Source organism: Hemiscyllium ocellatum, chromosome 8 (genome assembly GCF_020745735.1).
Source record: "Hemiscyllium ocellatum isolate sHemOce1 chromosome 8, sHemOce1.pat.X.cur, whole genome shotgun sequence".
NCBI lineage: Eukaryota > Metazoa > Chordata > Chondrichthyes > Orectolobiformes > Hemiscylliidae > Hemiscyllium > Hemiscyllium ocellatum.
In genome coordinates, this window is record NC_083408.1 from 46,695,550 (window position 1) to 46,721,118 (window position 25,569).

Here is a 25,569-nt window from a genome sequence, read left to right on the forward strand (position 1 = left end):
TTTCCATGCTGCACATCTCTCTGACTATGACTCTATGTCAGCATTGTACTATGAAACAATACAAAAGCAAATTATATTTCCATTTATATTTGCTCAGTTCTCACATGCAGGAAATATACATCTATTACCTGGACACTGCATAACCATTCACTTGGAGGAACTTGAAGAGTTCATGAGCCTTGTCACGATCACGAGCTTTCTCCTTGGCAGTCAAAGTATCGTAAGGCATAAGTGAGGTTTGACTGCCACCACCTATAACAAGTTGACAGGTTGAAATACAGTGGTAGTTACTTTGCAGTTATCATCATGGTTTATTCACCAAGTATTCTGCCAGCAAAAACTAAACAAAAGACTGTGTTCTTGACCATTTATTCATGTAGACATCACCAAACAAAAAACAAACTGAATGAACTTCAACAAGAGAAAAGAACTTATTAAAAAAACTTTACAGTGGGATCTGCCACACACAAAAACTGCATATTCAGAATTTTGCAGTCAATCTTTTGTACCAAGTCATTAACAAATTTTATTGATTCCAAGGAGGATTGCAATGATAAATTCAGTAAAATTGTTGATTATAAAACTGTCGTGCACAATTAGACGTTTCCCCTTTTGGTGGAGTCTATAACTATGGGACACAGTTTTAGAACAAGGGTGTTCCCATTTAACATGGAAATGAGGAATCTATTTTCTCAGTGCGTTGTTAGCTTTTGGAATTCTCTTCTCCAGAAAGCACCAGTGGCTGGGTTTTGAACTTTTTCAAGGGAGAGTTAGATCTACTAGGGTTATGAAGGAGAGGCAAGAAAGTGGAGGTAAAGTTTAAAGGAGTCAAATTGCCTACTTCTGTTCTTACTCTCACAGTCTTACCTCAGGTGACGATAATTGCATGCAGTTTGGTTCCTCAGAGTTTTAGCATAGAAAGCATAGCAACAAACCTTCTTCAATACAATGCAATTTCTTAACATCATTGCTTCCTTACCTCATGAAAGGGATCATTTAATATAAAACAATTCAAAAGTAACTTCATGGATAGGTACCCAAATTACTTCAGTACAACTCACCTTTACTTTCTAATTCTGCTTTTCTCTTCTTGGCCCAAATATTATAATAGTTTTCTGCCATAAGCTCAGTCATTACCTAGGTCATAAATGAACAATAACAAACAATTTCATTGAATAAAATACAAATGTTTGTATAGACTTGGAGTGATAGTTTAAAATCACACTTTATAATGTATGTGTGGTTAGATAAAAAAAAAACAGATTAATTCAGTGGCTCAGTGGTTAGCACTGCTGCCTCGCAGCACCAGGGACCTGGGTTCAATCCCAGCCTCAGGTGACTGTTTGTGTGGAGTTGGCACGTTCTCCCCATGTCTGCATGGGTTTCCTCCCACAGTCTAAAGGTGTGGAGGTTAGGTGAACTGGCCATGTTAAATTGCCCATTGTATTCAGGGATGTCAAGGTTAGGTGCATTAGGTAAAATAGAGGGGAAGGGGTTGGGTGGGTTACTCTTTGGAGGCTTGTGTGGACTTGTTGGGCTAAAGGGCCTGTCCCCACACTGGAGGGATTCTAGCTTAAAGTCTGGTTTCTAAAGAATACTGCAACAGTACATAGCTGCTTTAAAATAAATATTTAGTCAATTTACAAAGAATAGCTCTTTCACAGGGTGTGAGCATCACTGGCTGGGCTGGCATTTACTGAGGATCACTCACTGCCCTCAAGAGGGTAGTGGTGAGCTACCTTGTTGAATCACTGCACTCCATGTGGCATGGATATTCCCACGATGTTGATAGAAGGGAGTTCCAGGATTTTGACATATATAACATTAAAGGAACAACAATATAGTTCCAAGTCATGATGCTGTGGGGCTTGGAGAAGAACTTACAGGCAGTGAAGTTCCCACACATCTGCTGCCTTTATCCTACTAGATGAGAAAAGTCATAGGTTGGAACATACTCTTGAAAGAGCCTGGTGTGCCAATCAAGCAGGCTGCTTTGGTGTAGAAGGTGTTGAGGTTCTTCAGTGTTATTGGAGCTGTATCTAACGACACTAGTGCAGAACATTCTATCACATTCCTGACTTGTGATTTGTAGATGATCAACAGGGTTTATGAAGTCAGGATGTCAGATACACACCACAGAATTCAATGGTAAGCAGACAATCACACTGAAGTATTCTCACAGATAGCAACCAAAAAAATTATAAAAAGCATGAAGGAAATGACAGAAATATAAAATGTGGAAATGGATTTTAAAAAGAAATCAGAATACATATATTTGGTAGCTCACAAATTCAAAATAGGTTGAGCAGGAACATTTAGGTCATTAAGAAATAATTATGAATTTAGTACTTTTTTAGCAATAGTTACACTTCACTTAACAAGATGAGCTGAATCTTACAGTTGTTCAGCTAAGCACAAGCTAGGTTAAGTTATTTAAAGGATTTCTCACTATATGGCCTAATGAGATTTCTCAACATAGCTTACCAGAATTACCTCATTAACTATCTACCCCATCCTTATAGCTTCCCTCATCCAGATCCTATCCATACCTTACCACACTCTGTTACCGGAACAGTTCACCACTCCATGGATATCTGCCAAAAGGCCAGAATCTCTTGTGTCTGCATCATCTTTTAAAGTCTCTCTTACATCCATAGGGAAGCACTGCCAGTCCAGTGGTGTTCTGCACAGTTCCTGATGCAAATGCATTGCCAGTCCAGTGTAACTGGAGAATGTTGGTAACCTCATATGAAGGCAGGTACCTGGATGGTGATGGCGGACGAGTTGGTGCTGAGGTACAACTTCCTCTTCCCCCAGGATGAGAAGTGGAGAGCAAAATACCAGACTGTGCCAGCTGGTTCAAGGTTGCCACCCAGATGTATGTGGTCTCAGACATCTGGAGAAATTCCATGTTCTGGAGGAAGAAGGTCAATACCTTCTCCATTCCACCAGGGTAATTGTCACCACCTTCTCTCCAGTACCTCACACTCACTCTATTTCTGCTACTGGACCTACACCTTAACAACTATCATGCTCTCCCACTCTCACTATTGTTTGCAACATTTTCTCCACACACCCTCATCCACCATAGCACCCAACAGCACTAACCTGCATGCTTTCAGTGCTGTCCACTCCCTCAGTTGGGTCAGTTCCCCACCTACACTGAAAATACCAACTGTGCCACCATTTTCAGCTTTCATAATATCTGTCGCTCTCTCCCTCTCATTCGAGGAAGAAAGCAGCCCCATACTAGGGCAGAATAATTCAAGATGGATGGTATGCTGCCTGACATTTGGCTCCTCACCCCTTATGTGGAAAGCATCTTGGTTCTGACCACCCAAGCAGCTGACTCACTATGGGCTGGTATTGGAGGTTACCCTTGATTTATTGCACCATGGTCTTCTGAATAAAAGCTACCTCCCTTGACTCAACTGAGGATTGCTGGAAACCTTCTTGGCTTTGTGCGTCTGTACTAAATGGTCAGGCAAGACACAAGTAAGATAAGCCCGATATGTCTGCCTGAGGGAGCAAAGTGCAAAAAGGCATGGCAATGTCAGGCAGGGATGCTGGGAACATCCAGGTAGGTTCAGAATGAGTGAGCACCATGAGCAGCAAGTGAACAGGCTGGAAGGTATAGCCTGATGCAGTCCACTGAGACTGGGACTGGGTCTGTGACCTGAGTGCCAGGTCTTTGCAGCAGCATTACAGTGAGAGATACCCATGCAACATCAAGTGCAGAAGCATCCTGTAAATGGTTCAGAGATGCAGCATGAGGGTTTTTAGAGACTGGCACATGCCAGATGCTAATGTTCATGGATGTGAGTGTCTCTGTATGGCAGGTGCCCATGGACCATGCTTTGAGATGTTGGTGCCCAGTATCCAACATGTATGTCCTTTGGAGCAAGCAGTGAGCTGAAGTCACCAGGCAACCCATTCTGACTTCATGGCAAGAATTCTCAATGTCTACATGCTCAGCATGTTTACCAAGGTAGAAAGCTGCACCCTACTGAGGTGAGTTGAACTATTATTGAGACATTTAACAAACAAAAAAAAACACTATTAATTGGCAACTCACCACTGCCTCGGTAAAAACTTAAAAGATTCAGCAAGGTGCTCAGTATCAAGAAAAGTCTCTGCAGATGCCTGGCCTAACTCTGTCATGAATCATGCAAAAGCCCTCATTGTTTAGACCTCTAAATGATTCTGCCCAATGACTTTGGCAAGGGTTTTTACAGTGACTAGGAGATAGTGAGGAATGCAGATGCTGGAGATCAGAGTCGAAAAATGTGACGCTGGAAAAGCACAGCAGGTCAGGCAGCATCCGAGGAGCAGAAAGGTGTGAGACTAGCCATGTCAAAAGGCAAATTTTCATCAGTGGAAGATTTCTACTTGTTTATACTCTTGGGCAGTTCAACAGTGCAGCCCAGGGGAAGCATTGCATTAATGATAGAAACTTCTAGATTTCTATAGAAACTGCATATGCTTCAGGAGTTGCAGTTCAGATTCAAAGGAATAATGATGGTGAATGTGAAGAATATCCCCATTATAACTACTGCAAATCCCCAACAATAGTTTTATTGATCATTGAAATAGCAGTGTGTTTCTGGTTGTTAAGATCAGTTTTCAAAGAGATTTCTTTTAATTTTTAATAGAAAACATCCTTGAAAGACATTTTTCAAAAACAGCTGCAAATGTGTTGCTGGTCCAAGCACAGCAGGCCAGGCAGCATCTCAGGAATAGAGAATTCGACGTTTCGAGCATAAGCCCTTCAAAAGGCTTATGCTCGAAACGTCGAATTCTCTATTCCTGAGATGCTGCCTGGCCTGCTGTGCTTTGACCAGCAACACATTTGCAGCTGTGATCTCCAGCATCTGCAGACCTCATTTTTTACTCGAAGATTTTTCAAAAACAGCCCACTTGTGGAGATACAGATTTCATAATGACATAAGCTTGGGAGTTCCAAGATTTTGATAAGGGAAAGTACTGAAAACGGTGGCATTAGAATCATATAGCACAGAAACAGACCCTTCTGTCCAACTAGTCCACGCCAACCATAAACCCAAAGGGGAGAGATTGAGAGGGAGAATCCTTCATGTTAACCTCAGGCAGCGCAGGAATTGAACCCATGCAGTTGGCATCAAGCTGCATTGGAAACCAACTTTCCAACCAACTGAGCTAACTCACCCTCTGGCTACTGAGGCTTGACCAAACACCTTGACATCATATTCGATTCCAAATGCATTTCTGATCCCATATCCATGCCAGCAGTCAGACTGTCTATTTCTACCTTTAGATTCATTAAAGGTAAGTTGAAGAAGATTAGTCAGGAGCACAAAGCAATAGCCAGGTCTAGACACAGCAAAGAGAGTTCCAGCAGTGTATGACCTAATACAGAGGTGGAATTATAAAGTCAACCAAAGATCCACTGCACCTGTTCTAATTCACTCCGGTGACATTGTACTTTTGTTATGCTTGCTGACCTACATTGGCTCCCATGACACCACTAACCTTGGCTTTGTGAGGACTCCTCAGTGACGTAAGTACTTCAATGCTGCAATTATATCGCTATGGACTATCTGCTCTTACACTTGTTCTCAGCCAAAACTGTGAACAGGTCGAGGGCCAGGGTATCATAGTGAAACACTTACTGAAAACTAGTCAGCAAGTATTAGTTAATACTGAACATTTAATAAGTAATAAGAATGAACTCTGAGAAAACTTGACCAACCAACCTGATTCTCTCTGGACAACAAAGCATTAGACAAGTCAACAGGAACAGGGGTGTATCCTCCTGAATTCTGCAAGAAATGATAAAAGTAATTTGCACCAAAATTCAGAGCCATTTTCATTCTAAATTTGAATGATTTATATCAAAGCACCTGTATAATTACGATGACAGCATATTTAGCAAACAAGCTTGAGCTATTCATTTTATTTCCGGTACTTGATTGTCACTGGAGTGAAATGCAGGCACTTTCAATGAAGTGAGATTTATTTGGCTCCATGGCCCCTGTGTGTTGCAGGGAGATTGGTAAAGCTGAGAAATTGGGAACAGCCAAAGAACTGACTAAGGCCAAGGTTGAGCAATTCCTGCTGAAGTTGACAGCAAGACACCATAACCTTTTCATTCCATTTCCAATGAGGTAGTCAGTCAAACTAACTGGCTGGGTGGCTGTGAAGGTAGAAAGACCGGTGATAGGAGGCGAGTGCTGCATAGAGTTCCAGGCAATTGAATTGGTCATTGCTGTGATAATGGTGTGGAGTCACTAGTAGCTGGATAGAAGGAGATGGGGAAAATCAGAGTTTGTTGGGGCTTGGAGAGGAGTGGATGGTGGTGCTGACCATTGACCTTAGCTGCAGAGAAGCCAAGAAAACATAACTGCTTGTCCAGGCTCACAGTTCCTGTAAAAGGTTATTTTCCTTGTGGTGCAAGCATTACCTCCCTAAGGATCACATTTGTGTCAGGAAAATTTAAACTGTGCTCCCGATTACAATGTGGGAAGCCAAAGTTTTAAAAAAAACATTATTGAAGTCTCGTGCCTCTCCGCCCTGAGGCTATTATGAAATTTGCTGCGGAACAAAGAACCACTAATAGGTCAAAAGAACATAAAAGCTAGGAGCAGGAGTAGGCAATTCAGTCCCTTGAGCCTTATGGCCTGATCTCATCTCGGTCTCAACTCTACAAATGTTCATTGTCATGTTCTCAATTTGTTTCAAATCTGCTCGCCCTCTCTCCCTTGCCTGTCATGATAAAGTTCAGGAACAAATTCAGAATAGGCCGTGGAAGAGTTTGACAATACCTGAGAAACTTTGCGCAATTTCTCACTTTCCAGGTGCTGGATCATGGCTTCACTTTCTTTTGTTCTTTCAATGTTCCAATTCAAAGCCAGCATGACTCGAAAAGATTCCTTGGCTGGCCAGCGGTAAAACTCTTTTTCCTGTGTTTCAAGAATTATACACATCACCTACTTAAGACCGCATTTGCAAATATGCAGAATTAATTCTGAACATTTAACAACTACTCGATAAGTGACAAATCTTCAGAAACTGTATTACATTTTGAAAATTTCAAACATGGAATTGTTTTGAGGTCATTATATCATAATAGAAACAGAGACAGTATTTTTACTAAGTGAATGTTTTTTCACACAAAATATCAGCATGTTCCAATAATGTATCCTGTATTATATTAAATGTTCTAATAACAATGATTACAACACAGATGACTCAAGGTTAATGCACTGCAGTGAAGAATCATTTCATCTGACTACACTTCCAGCTATTTTGTCTACTATTGAACCAGTGAGGGGGTTTGGTCCAAAAACCAGTAACACTAAGTCAAAAATTACAGATGTCAAAAACATTTTTTAAAGATGTATGTGGAAAGGGTTGAATAACATTTAAAAATTTACAAAACCGATGTACAACTGCTACTGTCAAACAATTATCATTTGTGAGTCACTGAAATTGTGTTCGTTACACTACCAATAAAGGTGAGTATGAATCTGCAAATCCTTCCAACGTATGTGAATGGCAAGCAGGAAGAGTGGGAGGGAAGCCTGTTCGTGTGTGTGACAGAAGCAAAGCTGGACCCTGCAAAAAGTGCTTTCTTCCTGGAAAAAGGGTTTAAACAACTCCCATCCATGTCCTCTCCTTGGCCAAGCTCATCCTCGCTTTAAACAACATCTCCTTTTAACTCCCCTCACTTTCTTTCAATCAAATGGGTGGCCATGGATACCCACATGGGCACCAGTTATGCCTGGCTCATTGTAGAGTATGTGGACATTCCTTGTTTCAGTCCTACTTGGGACCCTACCCTCAACTCTTTTTCCAGTCCATTGATGAAATCGTCAGCGTTGCTTCCCTCTATCATTGGAAAAATTAATTTTGCTTCTAATTTTCGCCGTGCACTCACCTTCACTTGGTCCATTGCTGACCCCTCCACTCCCTTCCTTATTTGTTTCCATTTCTGAGTATAGGCTGGCCACCAATATCCACCACAAATCCACTGACTTCCACAGATACTTGAACTTAACATCTCACCCTGCTTCCTGTAAAGAATTCATTCCATTCTTGTAGTTTCTCTGTCTCCATTACATCTGTTCTGACGATGCCAACTTCTACAGGGCACCTCAGAAACGTCCAGTTTTTTCCTCAATTGAGGGATTCCCCATCACCGTGGTTGACAAGGTCCTCAGCTGTGTCTGACCCATCTCCCTCACTTCTGGCCTCCCCCCTTCTCATCCCTCCCACAGCACCAATATGGTCCACCTGATCCTCACTTATTATGCCAGCAGCTCCCCACCAAAGGATCCTAAGCCTCCATTTCTGCCATCTCCAGTGGGATGCCACCAGCAGATACCTATTCTGCTCCCATCAATTGTCAAGATTCCGCAGGGAGCTCCAAGACACCTCGATTCACTCCTCCTTCACTTCCAATATCCCTCCACAAGCCAATGATACACCACCTGCAATTGCATGGGAAGGTAAAATCTACCCATTTACTTCCTCCCACCTCACTATCCAAGTCCCCACACACACATCCAGGTGAAACAACAATTTACTTTTCCTTCACTCAATCTAATCTACTATTCGCTGCTCACAATGTGTTCTCCTCCACACGGGGGAGATGCAATGCAGATTGGACGACCGCTTTGCAGAACACCTACATTCTATCCACAGAAAAAAGTCCTAGTTTCTAGTTGCCTGCCACTTTAACACACCTCCTCCATGCCATGTCGAAAGCTATACAATAACCTCATCAGGATGATCTCAGCTGGCAACTCAATGTCAGGGAACAGGGAACTGATGCTCAAAGTCCGCTATCATTGATAAAAGTAGCATCGACAATAATGCAAGACAACCAGCTGATGCATTAGTAGATATATCAGAAAATTGGTAACATGCAAAAATTAATTTATTCTTGATGTTTAAATTTGGTTAGCTGGGTATAGAATACAGCACTTCCAAACCAAATTATTGAGAAAGCTATGGAGGTAAGGTTTTTTTTTTCAGTCTGACATAAAATGCACACTTTACTCAAGAGAAATGCCTTTCAATTACTTGAATATTTAGGTGCAAATTGAGCAGAGTCACAGTGTAATAGCAGTACTGACGCAGTTTAACTGTTGAAAACTTCCCTGCAATAACTATCTATTAGCAGTACAAAGCTCCCATTAGTATCCCTTACCCTTTCTGTTAATGTTTTATATGGTCTCAGTAATGGATGAGTCTTCATATTTTCATTGATTGAATCACTGTATGTCCACCCATTTTGTATCTGTAGAACAAGAAGCACAATTATAGGTGCTGAGCTGAAACATAGTCAGACATTAACTTGTTGTTGATAATATTCAGTTGTCACAAGCAGTCCAGTTTAGTTATCAACATCCTTTTAAAATATTACTTGTGGATCCCTACTTTACTCCAGACATTATAAATCCTCAAATTTAAATTAGCACTCAATTCTTTTCCAGCAGCATTCTTTTCAACAGCCCTATCTTCAATGTGCATTTGCTTCTTCTGATACAACACCAGCTCTGACAGAACAAACATTCCCCACGCCCTTAAATCCAATATAAAATCCACAAAGACTATCTCAGTACAACACAACCCTCATTAGAATTTGATATTTATTTGGCTTCCAACATCTGTTCAATCGCAGTAAGATAATAGCAAAAATGACAGAAAGGTTAATTTTATGACAGAAAAATGACCAGGGGTCTGGGTTTTACAGGAGGTGGCAAAAAATGCCCCCTTTTGAACTAAAAGATGGAACAGGCCTGCTTTAGCTAGCAGTGGAACCAGGGGAACATGTTCCCCGTCAGATGGCAATTATCATGGCTATTGTCTGGGTTGCCACCACCTTAAACCACGCCAGCATTCCACTCCTTCCCTCACAACCAAAGAGCCACTAGCTCATTCTGCCTTGTTTTATTTAATCATTCATGGGATGAGTGAGTTGCTGGCTGAGCCAGTATTCATTACCCATTCCTAATTTGCCTCAAGGGCAGTAAACAGTCACCCACATTGCTGTGAGTCTCATGTAGGCCAGATCAAGTAAGGATTAGAGACAAAAACAAAACTGCAGCTGCTGGAATGCAAAGTAGACAGGCAGGAGGCTGGAAGAACACAGCAAGCCAGGCAGCATCAAGAGATGCAGAAGTCAAGGTTTCGGGTGTAACCCTTCTTCAGGACTTGAAGAAGAGTTACATCCAAAAGGTCGACTTCTCCCCCTCCTGATGCGGCCTGGCTTGCTGTGTTCTTCCAGCCTCCTTGCCTGTTTACTTTAGACCCGGTAAGGATGACAGTTTCCTTCCCTAAAGAATATTAATGAATCAGATGTTTTTTTTCCAATAATTGACAATGGATTCACGATCATCATTAGACTCTTAATTCCGGATCTTTTTTATTGAGTTCATTATCCACCATCTGCCATATCAGGATTTGAACCCGGTTTCCCAGAACGTTTCCAGTGATAATACCACAGGGCTGTTGCTTTCCCGTACTCACAATATGACAGTACATCTAGCTGGGTATCCACAAAAAAGGGTTTGGGAAGGCCAAGAACAGGCAAGAGTGTGCCCTAATAATTGACAGGCGTGGGAAGGGTGGCAGGAGTAGGGCTGAGCAGTTGGGAGGCACAGATAGCAAAGATGCAGTTGGGTCAGCCACTGCCAATGTGGGACCCCTCCCTGTGACACAGAGGGGCCAAAATGGAGGGCGACCCTCATCCCCAGAACCTGCTCAGAGGTCGTCAGGTTTTACAGAATTTTCTACCCATACAAGACAGGCAATAGGGATATAATGTCCGGAGAGATAAGTTATAGTCTTTAATTCATCATTTAAGAGGCTGAATTGGGTTTCTGCAGGTATTTTCTGGCTTCTGCTTTTCAGCAGTTGGCAAAATAGCATATCGCTAGGTGAATGTTTGGCACACCCTGCCTGCAATATTTTGCCAGCCTTCCCACTTGTCAGCATTACAAAAGAGCCAATTAAATTCCAGCCCAGATTACAAATTTGGAGTTGCTGTAAACATTTTCTCAGGTATAATGGAGCAGCCAATTCCCATTAGCATCTTCCTTCAATGCAAATTGACTCATGAGGCGTGATACAGTATTGGATGATAATATAGTCCAGGGTCACAATACAGCTCCAGTATTAGTGCCACAATGTATATGCTTCTACAATTTCTCCAGAGATAGACTGAGCAAACACCTAGTGAACCACAACGTACTCTGAACTGATAAACTGTTTTTTTTCACAAGAACAGCAATCACGATCAAACTCTCTTAGCAAAACTTGTGAGATCCTGAAAGGTCTTAACATGATGGATGATGAAAGGCTGTTTCCCCTGGATGCAAAGGGGAACCAGGTGACACAGTTTAAAAATAAGATCTACCCTGTTTAATATAGGGATGATTTTTTTTATTAACCTCTCAGAGGTTGAGTGTGTATAGAACTCTCCTCCCTAGAGTTTAATGGAGAAAGGGTCATTGAATATTCTTAAGGTAGACTAGTTTCTTGACCAATAAGGGAGGTAGATGCTATCAGGGCTAGGCAGGAACATGGAGTTGAGGCCATAATCAGCTCAGTGAGATCTTCTTGAATTGCAGTGCAGATCAAGGGTCTAAGTGGCCTACATCTCTTCTTAATTTGTATGGTTGCATGCTCATTCAAAATAGCCCACTCATCCTCATGTAATAATATAAAAATAATGCTCACACCAATCTTTCCAGGTGAACCAATAGTTCAACTTGCTTGACTTAAATCGATGGCTTCTAAATGTCTATTTTATCCTCCACCCTTTCTTAAACACTAACTACTACTACCTTTGTTTCCAGTTTTATTATTGTTTCTGTTCACAGCTCAAAAGGGATCAAAGGCTTTGCCACTTAACATTGATTTGTCAATATTTCTCTGACCTAACAATTTTTCACTCCCTATGTCTTTTGTTACATGTCATCTTTGTTATGTCATCTCTCCCACATTTTATACATTCTCTTCCTTTCCCTGATGTATTGCTGAGAAAAGACACATTTTGTCAAAATTTTATATCCTGTGCTCATCAGGACAATTCAGAGTCAATACCCCAGTTTAAAATTTAAAGAAAGTTGGGAATTAACTTCGCATTATTATTAACTGGAAAATGTCCATCAGAGTCCATTTATCAACCAACCAGCACACTTCTCTCACACAGTATAAAGGGTGTGAGGTATTGATCATTGCTGAGGAAAGTTATTTTACACTCTTTAGAGAAAACAGCCATTCACAGTGTATGAATCACCTGTCATTTAGATCTTTATTAAAAACATCTAAGAATATGCTTTGCTTTTAAAGTTAATGATTAAGGAAGATCTTTTCCAATTCTTTTGTCTAGTAAAATACACTCAAAGGTCAAAAAAAAATCAAACCTGAATCATTACCTTTTCAAATGCCCACTTCTCATGTAGATGCTCTGCATATTTGTTGACAATATACTCCAACTTCTCTGGAATTGAAATACTGGAACAAATCAGAAAAACTACTTCAAAGGGTCCACTTTTAATGTTTAAAAATGTTTCGAAACACTTTATCAACAAGTGTCTATCAAAAAGCAGATTTAAAGTCATTCAATAACTATTTGCAATTAAAATAGTGAAAGACTATCAAATTTGGCTAAGAACTATTCTGCTTTGAATATTTTCTGCTTATAATTTTTTTTGCTAGTGGGATGCAAATAGAATTATGGAGATGTACAGCACAGAAACTTACCCTTCAGTCCAACTTGCCCTTGCCGACTAGATATCCTAAAGTCATGTTAGTCCCATTTGCCAGCCTTTGGCCTATGTCCTTCTAGACCTTTCCTACTCATATACACATCCAGATACTTTTTAAATGTCGTAATCGTACCAGCCTCCACCACTATTTGGATATTCTAGACTGACTCAGCTGTCTTGAAGAAGTGTTCTGAAGCATCATAGGAGCTGAAACATTCACTCTCTATTTTCTCTCCATGGATGCTGCTGGACCTGTTGAGCTTCTCTGGTAATTTCTGTTTTCATTTCTGAATGCCAGCATTCTCAGTTCTTGGTTCTACTATAGATACATTTTTGTTAAGCAAAGGATTATAGGTATTGCGTTCAGTTCTGGCCTCTCTGCTATAAGAAAGATGTTGTAAAATTTGTAAGTGTACAGAAAAGAGTTACAAGGGTGTTGCCAGGGTTGGTGGGTTTGAGCGCAAGAGAGAGAATAAATACCAGTCTATCCCTATTGCTCAAACCCTCCAACCCTGGCAACATACTTGTAAATCTTTTCTGAACACTTCCAAGCTTCACAATATCTTTCTTATAGAAGGAAGGCAGAACTGAACGCAGTACCTGTATACCTTTGCTTAACAAAAAAGTATCTATAATAAAACCAAGAACTTAGAATGCTGGCATTCAGAAATGAAAACAGAAATTGTCACAGAAACTCAGCCGGTTCAGCAGCATCCATGGAGAGAAAATAGAGTTAATGTTTCAGCTTCAGTGATGCTTCAGAACACCTCTTCAAAGACCACTGAGCCAGTCGGGAATATCCAACCAGTGGAGATAGTTTATCTTTATCTACCCTGTCTTTTCCTGTTATTACCTTGAAGACCGTGATGTTCATGAAAAAGTTTGAACCTGCTTCCGCAGCTAAGTTTATGTTTGATATATTTTCTGACAAAATCATTGTCTTTAATTAGATACAGAATGCATTGAACAACTTGACTGACATTATGTGCATTTGAACAATCTTCAAAACTAGTATTTGAAATTCTATAGTGATTGCTTAGCAACTTCAACTGCTGCAATTTTACAGAAAAACCTGTTAATCTACTTTTACAAATAGACCAATACTAAGTGTCATACAGCATAAAGTCTATTGCCATTTTGACATTTTTTTAAACCAAGAGTCAGTCGGTATCTTGTTTTTATATTATTGCTTTCAGATAAAACTGTTTATTATTATGAAACTAACTTACACTACCAATTTTTCTTTAATATCACCATTACCGCTCATTTTGTCTTTCATTACATGCCAGTTTTTTCATTGAATTTCACTCACACTCTATTTCTGCCTTTTCCTTTGTACTACTGAGAAAAGATGTATTTTACATAAGCCTTCATTTTGCACTCATCAGGACACGTCACAGCCAACTTTCCTTGTTTAAAATTTGGCAATTAACTGTCAGTTGTCATTAACTAGTGCACTCACCACAGCAACAATTTTCTATCAATCAGAATCCACTTGTCAACCAATCAGCACTCTTCTCTTAGACAGTATTAATGATGTTTTTCCTTGACATGTTTTTTTTTTAAATTTCCCTGTTGAGTGCAAGATGAAAAGTTTTAACAAATCTACCTGTTCAGCTAATTTTTAGATTAGATTAGATTCCTTACATTGTGGAAACAGGCCCTTCGGCCCAACCAGTCCACACCAACCCTCCGAATAGTAACCCACCCAGAACCATTTCCCTCCTAACACTAACACTAGTGGGCAATTTAGCATGGCCACCTGACCTGCACATCTTTGGACTGTGGGAGGAAACCGGAGCACCCGGAGGAAGCCCACACAGACACGGTGAGAATGTGCAAACTCCACACAGACAGTCACCAGAGGCTGGAATCCAACCTGAGACCCTGGTGCTGCGAGGCTGCAGAGCTAACCACTGAGCCACCATGCTGCCCTAAATACTACAGTTCTGTTCTCCTGCACAGCTATTTTTAGTCTTTTATTCTACTTCGTCCTCTCCCCTAACTGTGCAAATCTGTCAATTTACCAACTCTCCTCAGTTCCAAGAAACATTTAAATTCAACCCATAGCATTAAATCTGTTTCTCTCTGCTCAAATAGTGTCAGACTTGCTGAGTTTTTCCAGCAGATTTTAGGGGCCAAATGGCCCACTCCTGTTCCTTTTTCTTATGGTCTTTCTGTTTTTTATTTCAGATTTTAGCATTTATCATGTTTTCCTTTTAATAACTTACACAAACTTCACCATCCAGAGAACACATTTAAAATAAGTTCTAAAATACCTAAACATAGTTTTCTTAACGTTGGATCATAACAAATCACTGTATAGTAAATAATAAAATTGTTTAGCCATAAATAGACATTAAGGATAAAATGTTGAAGTGTGTGTCAGGATGCATAAAGCATTCAAAGTAGATCATTTTCAGCCTTTTGAAACTGTGCACTTCACAATTTGTTAGAATTTTGTATGTGAAATACAAATAGAAATTTCAAATATGCCTTCTGTACCCTGATAAGAGGTGAATTTTTAAAAATCAGGTTAATGAATTTGAAAATTTAGTAATTATCTTCTAACATGATGAGGTAAGTAGCAGTACAAAATAGGAGAAATGAGAAATATTTCTCTAAACCTTTGTTCTATAAAAGAATAAATGGAACATTTAAAGAAAACCATCTTTATTCATTTCAGTGCCATACTTGGAAGTGTTGACAGGTTTTGGGTCAAAGTTGCCTTCTTCATCCACTGAATTCTGCCTTTCCAACACAACTGAAAAGCTGGAATCCACATAATCAGGTGACAGAGCCCCTCCTATAGCACTCAGGCATGGTAAAGCCATTTTGAAGAGTTCAGGGTTGTACTTCTGCAGGAAAAATGGTGACTCATTAAAGAAAAACACACTGAATTGTTCACAGTGAACAACATTTTTTTTTATGGAAGTGAAAATATGCTAATATTCTATGCAACTCCAAACAAACTCAAAACAATTGATTTCCATAGCATTTATAGTGGGAATCTAATGGAAGAAGGACTAGGTACTACAAATAAAGAAAAATATATCGCAAACCAAAAGTGACTTTGATAAATGAATAAAATGATAATTTTTTTTTAAATGAACTGTTCTATACTAATCCTCATGGGCCCTTTGTTCCTCAACTTCAATTATTCTAAACAGTCAAACTGATACTAGAAAGTTAATAAATTACTAGGCAATATTTCAAATACATTTAATTTTCCAGTAAAATGAGTTATTCTATCATGATGAGAATAAATAAGTGGCCAAACTATGTTCTACATTTGGAAGAATTTAACAGTCTAGTGAAAAACAAACACCATTCTGCTTCAAGGAGTTTCAAACTGCAAATAGAAACTCAGTTTACTTTCTTGCAGAAAAGACAATTCAGAAGAGGCACAATTAAAGCTTTCATGCTGTTAAGAAGCACGGACAATATTTAAGTAGCTTTCCAGCTTCCTTTGTGAAAAACTTCTAGAACAAACTGTATCTGTCACACATTTAATACACAACTGATTCAAGTGCTGAAGTTTAATAAACTAAGAACAAAACTGGTATAAACTTTGGATTTTGCAGCCTGTTACATCTACAATACAAATATTCATTATTGTACGCAGATTGGCAAAATTAAATTGAAAAACATAAGATGTTGGAAATATAGAAAAGTCAGGAGTAACATTGGATTGAATCGTCACATAATTTCTCTTGGTGTCATTTTAATTGAATTTCATGGAGGGTTTCTCTCCACATGGTCTAGTTAGTGTCTCATAACCATCCCAAACTCCCTCATTAATGACCGAACTCGCCCTATCTTTGTGGCCTTGCACTCACTATGTCTCTGTCGCTGCATCTAGCTCACACCAAAGCTCGTGTTCTACCATGCTCAGTGTTTCCTGAAGCATCTTCCATTAATCACTACCTCCCACCCTCCAATCTCTCACAATAGGCATTGCTACTGCCTACTCATTCACTTGGAACATCATAACTCCTTTCACTTACCTGCACCAACACCAACAGCTGAGCCACCCACTATCATCTCACGCAATCCCTTCCCATCTCTTGCTACAGATGAAAATGGCACACAATATTTGATATGCAAAGCGATCTTAAGATCCAAGTCCATAATGCCCTAAAAATGGATAAGGTGGTAACGATGGCATGTGGCATGCTTGCCTTCATCAGTCAGGGCATTGAGTATAAAAGTTGATAAGTCATCTTGCAGCTGTATAAACTTTAGTCAGGCCACATTTCGAGTATTGTATGTTCTGGCTGCCACACTACAGGTATGACCTGAAGGCTTTGGAGAAGGTGCAAAAGAGGTTTACCAGAATGTTGCCTAAATTGGTGTGTATTAGCTATAAGAGGAGTTTGGACAAACTTGGATTTTTTTTTATTAAAACATTGGAGGCCGAGGGGCAACTTGACAGAAGTATATAAAATTATGAGAGGCACGGATTGGATGGATAGTTGGCGTCTTTTCCCCAGGGTGGAAACGTTAAATACAAGGGGGCATAGGTTTAAAGCGAGGGGGTAAGTTTAATGGAGAAGTGTTTGGTATGTGTTTTTTTCCCATGTAGAGGCTGGCAGGTGCCTGGAATGCACTGCCAGAGGAGGTGGTAGAAGCAGATATTATAGAAATGTGGAAGAGGCATTTAGAGAGATACATGAACATGGAAAGAATAGAGAGATACAGACAACATGCAGGCAAACTGAATTAGAAGGGCATCATATTCAGGACAGACATGGTGGGGCATGTTCCTCTGCCGTACTGTTCTATGTACATCTGGGACTTGGTTGAAAAATACGACTTGTTGGATTTAATGTTGAAAAAGGCCTCACTCAGCAGCCTACATCATTCAGGGTCTGGGAAAGTCCTGTCCAAGATACTGAATAATAGGTGAGAACAGCAGAAAAGAACAATATTGAGGGGTTTCTGAAAGAAGAAGCAATACAATTTGAACATGCACTGACCTTTATTGAACATTTAAGTTTAGCTTTGCAACAACTTTAAATGTCAAGTTTCACGTTTTTGAGGAACCCAATTAGGAATACTTTTTTATTCAAGTGCAAACATGGCAGAGATTTAATTTATAATCTTGAACTTCAATTTACCTCTTTCAACCTGAAAGGTCAACAACTTATAATACAACTTAGGTAAATGTAGTGTTACCTTTGTAGAGAGTGAATCGAAAATTCCCCAGAACAATTTTTTAGTGAGGTGTAGTTCTTCTTCAGATGCACTTCCATAACTGCCCCAACCTGATGCCAAGCAATAGTATTTCCAACACTGCTCATAGTGACTGGCTAGAAGCTGTAGTTGATAAAAGAAAATAATATTAATTGACTAAAACTAACACAGCAGAAGAAAACTATTTACAAAATAATCAAATTAATACTTCCAGACTGAATTCATGCAGATAAAATGGAATAATACAGAGTCATGTGATTTAATACAAGTTCTGCTTATGATGAGTCAGAGTAGCCTGGTTACCATGGGAACAGAAAGCCAGAATAAGCACTAAAAAAATACACGTGTCAGTAAACAAAGAACAAAGTAGCTGGTTTTGCCATGAGAAGACTTACAAACTAAAGGCAGTTTGATTCAAATACTCTGAATAGACAGAGAAGACAGAGGGAGGGAGAAGGCTGGTGGAGGGGGCTAGGGTAAAGAGGCAGAGGTAGGAAAACAGCAAACACTTTGTAAACCAGTGGGGGAAAGTGTGTTCCCTGTAACCACTCATGCAGAATGCTGGAGGGAATTTGTGTTCTGGTCAAAGAGATTTAAGGACATTTGAAGATTCATCCTGATGCGGCTAGGAGGAGGAATCTCCAAAGAAGTCTTTGCTGCCAGAAGTCAGTTTCAGATTGTCAGAAAACCGACAGGGACTGGATGCTATTGCTTGACAATACAGTGATGAGATGAAGCTGGGAATATCATTGAATTGATTCCTGTAAAGGCTACAGTTATTCTGAGGCTGTGACTATTATGTGTACTAAATTAAACTCTAACTTATGAATATGGTCAATAGAAAATCAGTATCCTGTAGATTCTAATCTCACTTTCTGAAGCTCAATATTCAAAAAGTCAATAAAATGAATTATTGACATGTTGATACTGTTTAAAATCCAGAACTCAGATGTTCTGAACATTTACTGCTTGCTTTCTGGTATTCTCCGAACAGGACAGTGGGGGAAATGGATTTGGGGCTGTTCTGCTAGCCCCCACCACCTTTTGCAGGTTTTCCTGATTGGAAATGAATGACAAGTGTTGATTACTTGTATCAGTTCATATATATTAAATATTATTAAGGACTAACGCAACATCCAGCATTATTGTTTCAGTGCAGTTGTGTGTTATTTCCTCATGTTCAGCATCATAATGACAGTGAAGTGGGGATTTAAAATTTGAAAGGTGGCACAGCCCTTGATATAAAACTGAAAACTTAATTTGTTTTATTATATTTTGCTCTTAACTGACAGCACCAGTTATGCTATAATTAACTATTACTAGTGATTTCACCCTTCCCTCACCTAAAATGTGTAACCAAGATTTCCAGGAAGACAACAAGCATGCCATCACAAACATATAACAATGACTCTGTCATTGGATGATTTAAATGGGGTTAGGTCAGAGGCTGCATTGTCAGTGATGCGTTGAGACTTCTGAGGGATTGGGAAATCTAAACCTGTATATCTTCGGAACACTTTGCAAATGAGTAGGCATCGGTATCAAAATATCAAGATGTATTGGTATTTTTCTTACACCGATGAGCTATTCTAACATTGTTGCTATCAGTTTTGAATGGACATCCTTTATGTAATACATGGGCATGTGATTCAATATGTCTTCCTGTTGCTTTTCAATCAAATATTAACCATATTCACGTTCACAATTTATCAATACAAGATTGCTTTTTGGAAATACCTTTAAAGGCATTTTACAGTACTCATTAAGAATGGGAACATCGAACACAAAGCGACGCAGGAGTGGTTGCAACATTGAAGGCTGTAGGTGCCTGAGGAACAATGGAAAATTACATAGTTACAGAGAAATAAATGCAAATATAGATTCTTTTGATATATCATTCAAATATTAACCTGAATAGACAAGTTGGTATCTCATATTGCAAAAGATTGCCAAGGGTGTTGCCAGGATTGTGTGGGGAGGGTGAGCTAGACAGAGAGGGTGAATAGACTGGGTCCTTTTTCTCTGGAACATCAGATGCTGAGGGGAGATCTTACAGAGGCTTTTAAAATCAGGTGGAGCATGAATAGGGTGAATAGTCAAGGTCTTTCTCCTCAGGTGGTGGGAGTTCAAACTTAGGGGGCATAGGTTTAAGGTGGGAGAGTGAAGATTTAAAAAGGATCCAAGGGGTAATATCTTTCATTCAGAGGATGGTGCATCTATAGAACAAGCTGGTCAAGGCCGGTACAATTACTACAACATTTAAAAGGCAACTGGATGGGTATATGAATAGAAAGGGTTTAGAGGGATATGAGCTAAATGTTGGCAAATGGGACTAGATTGGATTGAGACATTAAGTTCAGCACGGACAACTTGGACCTAAGGGTCTGTTTCCATGTTGTATAACTCTATGACTAACTATAGCTTGCAAGCAGTCAAATACATGTCATCGTCCCGACATCAATTTAGATGGGAAGAGAACATTACCAACTCACAATTTCCCAGCATATAGGTACAGCTCAAAGGATATATGACAGCACTTGTTAGTTTTCTTGATTATGTTGATGCATAGCTTCAAAGACATAGAGGAGCAAATATCGACAAAGTAAATCCCTAATGGTCTGGTTGCTTTTCATTAACTAATGTTGTCTCTTAGCCCTTCTTTATCTACACAAAAACCATTTGGTATTATCACCTGCAGGCATGGTCTTGGCCTCTTGACTGTCAAAGTGCTTGCCTGACATCCAGGATTGGATAAAATCATAGAAACCCACAGCATGGAAGCAAACCATGTGACTGTCTACCTTGTGATGACTCTTTAAAAGAACAGTCCTGTGCTTTTTCCCACATCCTATAACTTAAATGCAACTCTGCAAGTTTCTCAGTAAGTGCCTATTCAATTCCCTTTTAAAATTAATTATGGAAACAGCTTCCATTAATTTTTCAGGTACAGCATTACAGATGATGCTAACTAACTCCTGAGTTAAAAACAAAATTCATATCATGCTTCTACATCTTTTTAAATTTATGATCTCTCGTTACTGATCCATTTGTCAATGGAATCAGTTTTTTCTGCTTGACAAAATCTTTCATCACCCAGAAAATCAGGTCATTTCTCTCTCTCAAGGTTAGGGACAATAACCTGGTGTTGTGTGATTTTTAAACTTTGTACACCCCAGTCCAACACTGGCATCTCCAACCAAGTTTAGAGATGACTTGAAAGAGATTCTCTAGACGGGACTGCGACTTCATGTATGTATTAGAACACAAGATATATTCCTTGCTACATCAGAAACTCTGTCGGGTTGCAACAGCTCTAGTCTCCTTCCTAACTCCTAACAATGGTTGAACCAGACCCTATATATTCTCTTCATCTCCTTCTACCCTGTAACATGACTCAGATTGCATGTTTTAACCCATTTGCAGCTGAAACACTCAACCACGTGTTTGTCACTTCTAGCCTCTGCTAATATGTTCACCTGACCAGCCAATTATTCTCTAACCTCTGTAAGATTTAACTCTGCTGTCCATGACCCTTTCTGCACCAAATCTTGCTTGCTCATCACCCTTTTATAGTGGCTCTCAGTTTCCCAAAGCTCCATGTTGAAAATTTTGATCTCAGTGTTGAAACGTTGAAAGCCATGTCTTTCACTATGTCTGCAACTTCGTTCAGCCCTAAAAATCACTGCCACTCCTTCATCAAAGTCTCTCTTCCTCCCTTAGTTGAACAGTCTTCAATTCCCTTGGATCCAGGGTCTGAAAGTCCTTTACCTAGCCTATCTCTCCTCCTTTACCACCTTCAAGTATACCTTGTTTATCAAGCTTCTGATTATTAAAAACTGACGTGTTTCATTTTTATTCTATTTTATTCAGTTTTATTTTAAGACCAATCTGTGTCTAAATGAACCTCCTTGAATCAGTTCAACCCACTTGCTTACATTTTTATTGTTATCAGTGATCAACCAAAAAGAGATGTCACTAAACATTACTATATTGCCTTGGTGTTCCTTTGTCCCATATACAGTCTGAAGATACAGTCTGTAAGTAAATAGAGGTTCTAGATTTGATACATGTATGTGCATGGTTTCAAATTTGGATGAAGAGTTCTGGTAGGTTATAATAGTCCAATCACGTCACAATAATCTTGACATAATGCATGTTTCTAAATTTGTAAAATCAGCCAGCAGGAAAGAGCAGGAAAAAAACCTTTTAAACATTAAAACTTGATTATTTTTTCGACTGATTTTTTAACCGTTCGTAAATATTTTTACATTGTACAGTAAGTGCATCAAAATATGAAAATAAGGATTAGACACAAACACAGCCATCAGAGGTGGGTATGGAAGTTACCCAAGTTCTCCAATCATCAGCCCTTTCATATCCAAAAATGACATCCTTGTGGATGTAAACGCTATTTCCTGTCAGGAGCTGCCATATCAAACACATCATGGCCTTAGAATTAGTTGATTCATTCGGATAAACTTAATCTGTCTGAAATCACATTAGACAGCTCACTGTACTGGTCTAGCCTTTTCAGTTTCATTCTGGAATCAAACTTTTGAGGGTAGTTTTCTTGAGCAGTAACCTAGTGGAATAAAGTGTGACAGAAGTCAATGAAACAAAAATTAAGCTGGCTTTCTAAGTGGTGAGGGTTGCGTTCTCCAAGAATATTGTCCAGGCAATTAAGCCGGCAATTCCATAAAATACTTAATGTGTATTCTTCAAAATATGAAAATTCTAAAAGATCACTAGTGGTGTTTCTAAAGACTTGAATATAAAAGTAAATGTATTGTACCGGCAGATAGATAACAAACATTCTTCAATTGACTCTCTCTGGGCTTTGGTAAGACCAGGTCCTTTCGACAGTCTGTAAATTGTGTGCAGTGTAGAGTCTATCACTGAAGCAAAGTGCTCAGTTCCAGCAAATAGAGGTGCACATCTGGTGAGGAGTGGAAGGACTGCTGAACAGATGTATCTATTAAGGGCGAGAGCTGTCTCTGAAGTACTCAAAGCAGCCTGTTGGAAAAGACAAACAAGTATTTAGAGAAAAGTATTAAATATGCTTTTTTTTAATCTATATCCATGAACAAAAAGACAAAAATAAATTATAACAAGGAACACTAGCCTGAATCTTTCACACATACATTCATCACATTATGTCACTGATAATTACAATTTCTTCAAAGATGCATCATGTGACTAGGACTACTGTATTTTAAATTGTAACTAGGTATGCTCTGGGCCATAATCAATTCAGACTGATCAAAATGTAGACTTTCCTTTCCGTTCCAATTTTATAAGTGTCCCTCATCTAAGAAAACATCATTTGTTAGTGTTGCTGGCTGTAGCTGCTCTTTCATGTACTATAGAACAAGTGCATATTTGTGTGAATAAGGTAAGGTAAAGTCACCATAACCCAAGACCCTCAGGGCTCTCATTAGACAGAGAGAGACAATTGATGGCAAGTTTAACATGAGAGTCATAATGCCTCAGATGAGGGGTGAGATTGAGAAGATGGGAGCCTCATGATGACCTCAGCCTGTGTAGGAATTGAACCCATGTTGTTTGCATCACTAAGCAACTGGCCAGCCAACTGAGCTAACTGACCAAACATCTATCCAACATACACCACCTCCCTTTAAAAAAATAGATTCATATATCCACCACTGGCCACCCTAATGGACATGAGAAGTTTACAGTCATGCAAAAAAGTGTGAACAAATAATAACAGTTCACATAAGAAAATCAAATATGCGCAGGTTTGCCACCTTTATGTTGACTTACTGATTCAAGGGAAGCAGATGCTTTTAAATCAGGTAAAAATCCAACTTCCAGCAAATGAAGCAGGAAACTTTGGTCCTCAATACCATAAACACGGTCCAGAAACAATACCATGGGCGCCTTGTGGTCAGGACAGAAACTTGCAGACATAGATGGCTCAGAAATAGTCCCATCTGCCAAAGCACCAAAATGTATGTTCAAAATGCTGTTTAATTGCAGCTTGGCAATTGTTACAAATTGTTCAGGTATTGTGTTAAATATGTTCAAATTACTGACACAAGTCCGACAACAACACTGCCTCCAAGTGCGACTTTGTCTCTTGAAGGTTTGACTCTACCTGGTTGCAAGTTCATGAATGACACTCACTTCCCATCATCTCACCCAAGTGTCAATTTTTCCTGTGTGAGCCCAGTCAAGATGGTTCGCTTACTTACCTATGACACTTCAAGCATGTCCTCGGTACATAGAAACAGGCATGGGTCAATCAGCCCCTCAAGTCTATTCCACCATTCAATGAAGTCAAGGTTGATCTGTGGCATAACCTCCACATATCTACCTTTGGCTCATATCCCTTAGTGCTTGTGCTTAACAAAAAATAACCTATCTCTTGAAATTCACAATTGATCCAGCATTCATTGTCATTTGTGGAAGAGAGTGCTTCCCAACGTCTCTCCTGAAAGGTCTGGCCCTAATTCTTAGGACTGTGCCACCTAGTTCTAAAATCCCCAGCCAATAGATATAGTTTATCTTTATCTACCTTGTTTCTTCCTGTTATTATCTCAAAGACTTCGATCAGATCACCCAGAGAGAAAATGGGCCTAATTTGTATAATCTGCCCTCACAACTTAACCCGTCTTGTCTAGGTATCAATTTGTAAACATATGATGGACTCCCTTTCAGGCCAATTTATCCTTTTGAAAATGTGGTCCTGAGATCTGCTCACAGTACTGCAACTAGGGTTGAATCAGGAGTTGGCAGAACTGCAGCATAACTTCTATATCCTTGTCTCCAGTTCTCTAGATATAAAGGCCATTATTCCATTAGTTTTCTTCTTCTGAAGGACCCTCCAAAACTCACCAAATCCTTTCAGACAGCATCACAGAGAATCTTTGTGGAAGCCAGCCCACCTTTTTTTTCATAGAACCAAAGAGTCCCTACAATGCAGTTACAGGCCATTTGGCCCATCGAGACTGTACTGATCCTTGGAAGAGCATCCCAGTCAGACCCACCCAACCACCCCTCCCATCCCTGCAGCCCTGCATTTACCATGGTCAATGCACCTAACCTGCACATCTTTGGACTGTGGGGTGAAACCAGAACACCCAAAGGAAACCCACAAAGACAGAGGGAGAATGTGCAAACTCCACATGGACAGTTGCCCAAGGCTGGATTGAACCAGCGTTCCTTGTGGTGTGAGGCAGCAGTACTGACCACCGAGCCACTGTGTCACCCTTGGCACTATTTTAGTGGTATGAGTTGCCATACCTCAATAAGCAATTACAATTTAAATGTTTAAAGCCACTTTGAAGGATTAGTGAGGTGTAAGTGGATGAGAAGGTAGGTTGAAGAAGGGGACACAGTGGTAGGTGGGTAAGTGATGGGGAATAGCTTTCCAGATGGATGAGGGGATTTTGCAAGCCCTCCAGAGCAAACCTTCAATGATGGCATTCAGCTGCTCATCACTTGGCATAAATAGCACACAGTGGGAGGAGTTAAAGGAGAAAGCAGAGAGAAGCATATGGAGTAGATGATTAGCATTAGGCAGTAGAGTTTGCTCAACAATGTGACAGCGGGATTAGAGCGTAGTAGACCTTTGATTACTGCTATGTTGCAGTAT

The 25,569-nt window shown here is 39.7% G+C and overlaps 1 protein-coding gene across 14 annotated transcripts in view; it reads right to left on the reverse strand.

Annotated features, from left to right (window-relative positions):
* The window catches only part of ryr3 (ryanodine receptor 3), a 366,212-nt gene that overhangs the window by 112,516 nt on the left and 228,127 nt on the right, over nucleotides 1–25,569 (reverse strand). For all 14 annotated transcript variants that reach the window (XM_060828910.1, XM_060828909.1, XM_060828911.1 and 11 more), the window contains 11 exons: nucleotides 23,736–23,905; nucleotides 22,747–22,967; nucleotides 19,692–19,782; nucleotides 17,937–18,077; nucleotides 15,453–15,616; nucleotides 12,426–12,504; nucleotides 9,191–9,280; nucleotides 6,801–6,938; nucleotides 5,733–5,798; nucleotides 1,062–1,137; nucleotides 129–252 (listed from right to left, as the gene is read on the reverse strand). In XM_060828910.1, the coding sequence (XP_060684893.1) occupies nucleotides 129–252; nucleotides 1,062–1,137; nucleotides 5,733–5,798; nucleotides 6,801–6,938; nucleotides 9,191–9,280; nucleotides 12,426–12,504; nucleotides 15,453–15,616; nucleotides 17,937–18,077; nucleotides 19,692–19,782; nucleotides 22,747–22,967; nucleotides 23,736–23,905 (1,360 nt within the window). The remainder of the gene's footprint in view (nucleotides 1–128; nucleotides 253–1,061; nucleotides 1,138–5,732; nucleotides 5,799–6,800; nucleotides 6,939–9,190; nucleotides 9,281–12,425; nucleotides 12,505–15,452; nucleotides 15,617–17,936; nucleotides 18,078–19,691; nucleotides 19,783–22,746; nucleotides 22,968–23,735; nucleotides 23,906–25,569) is intronic.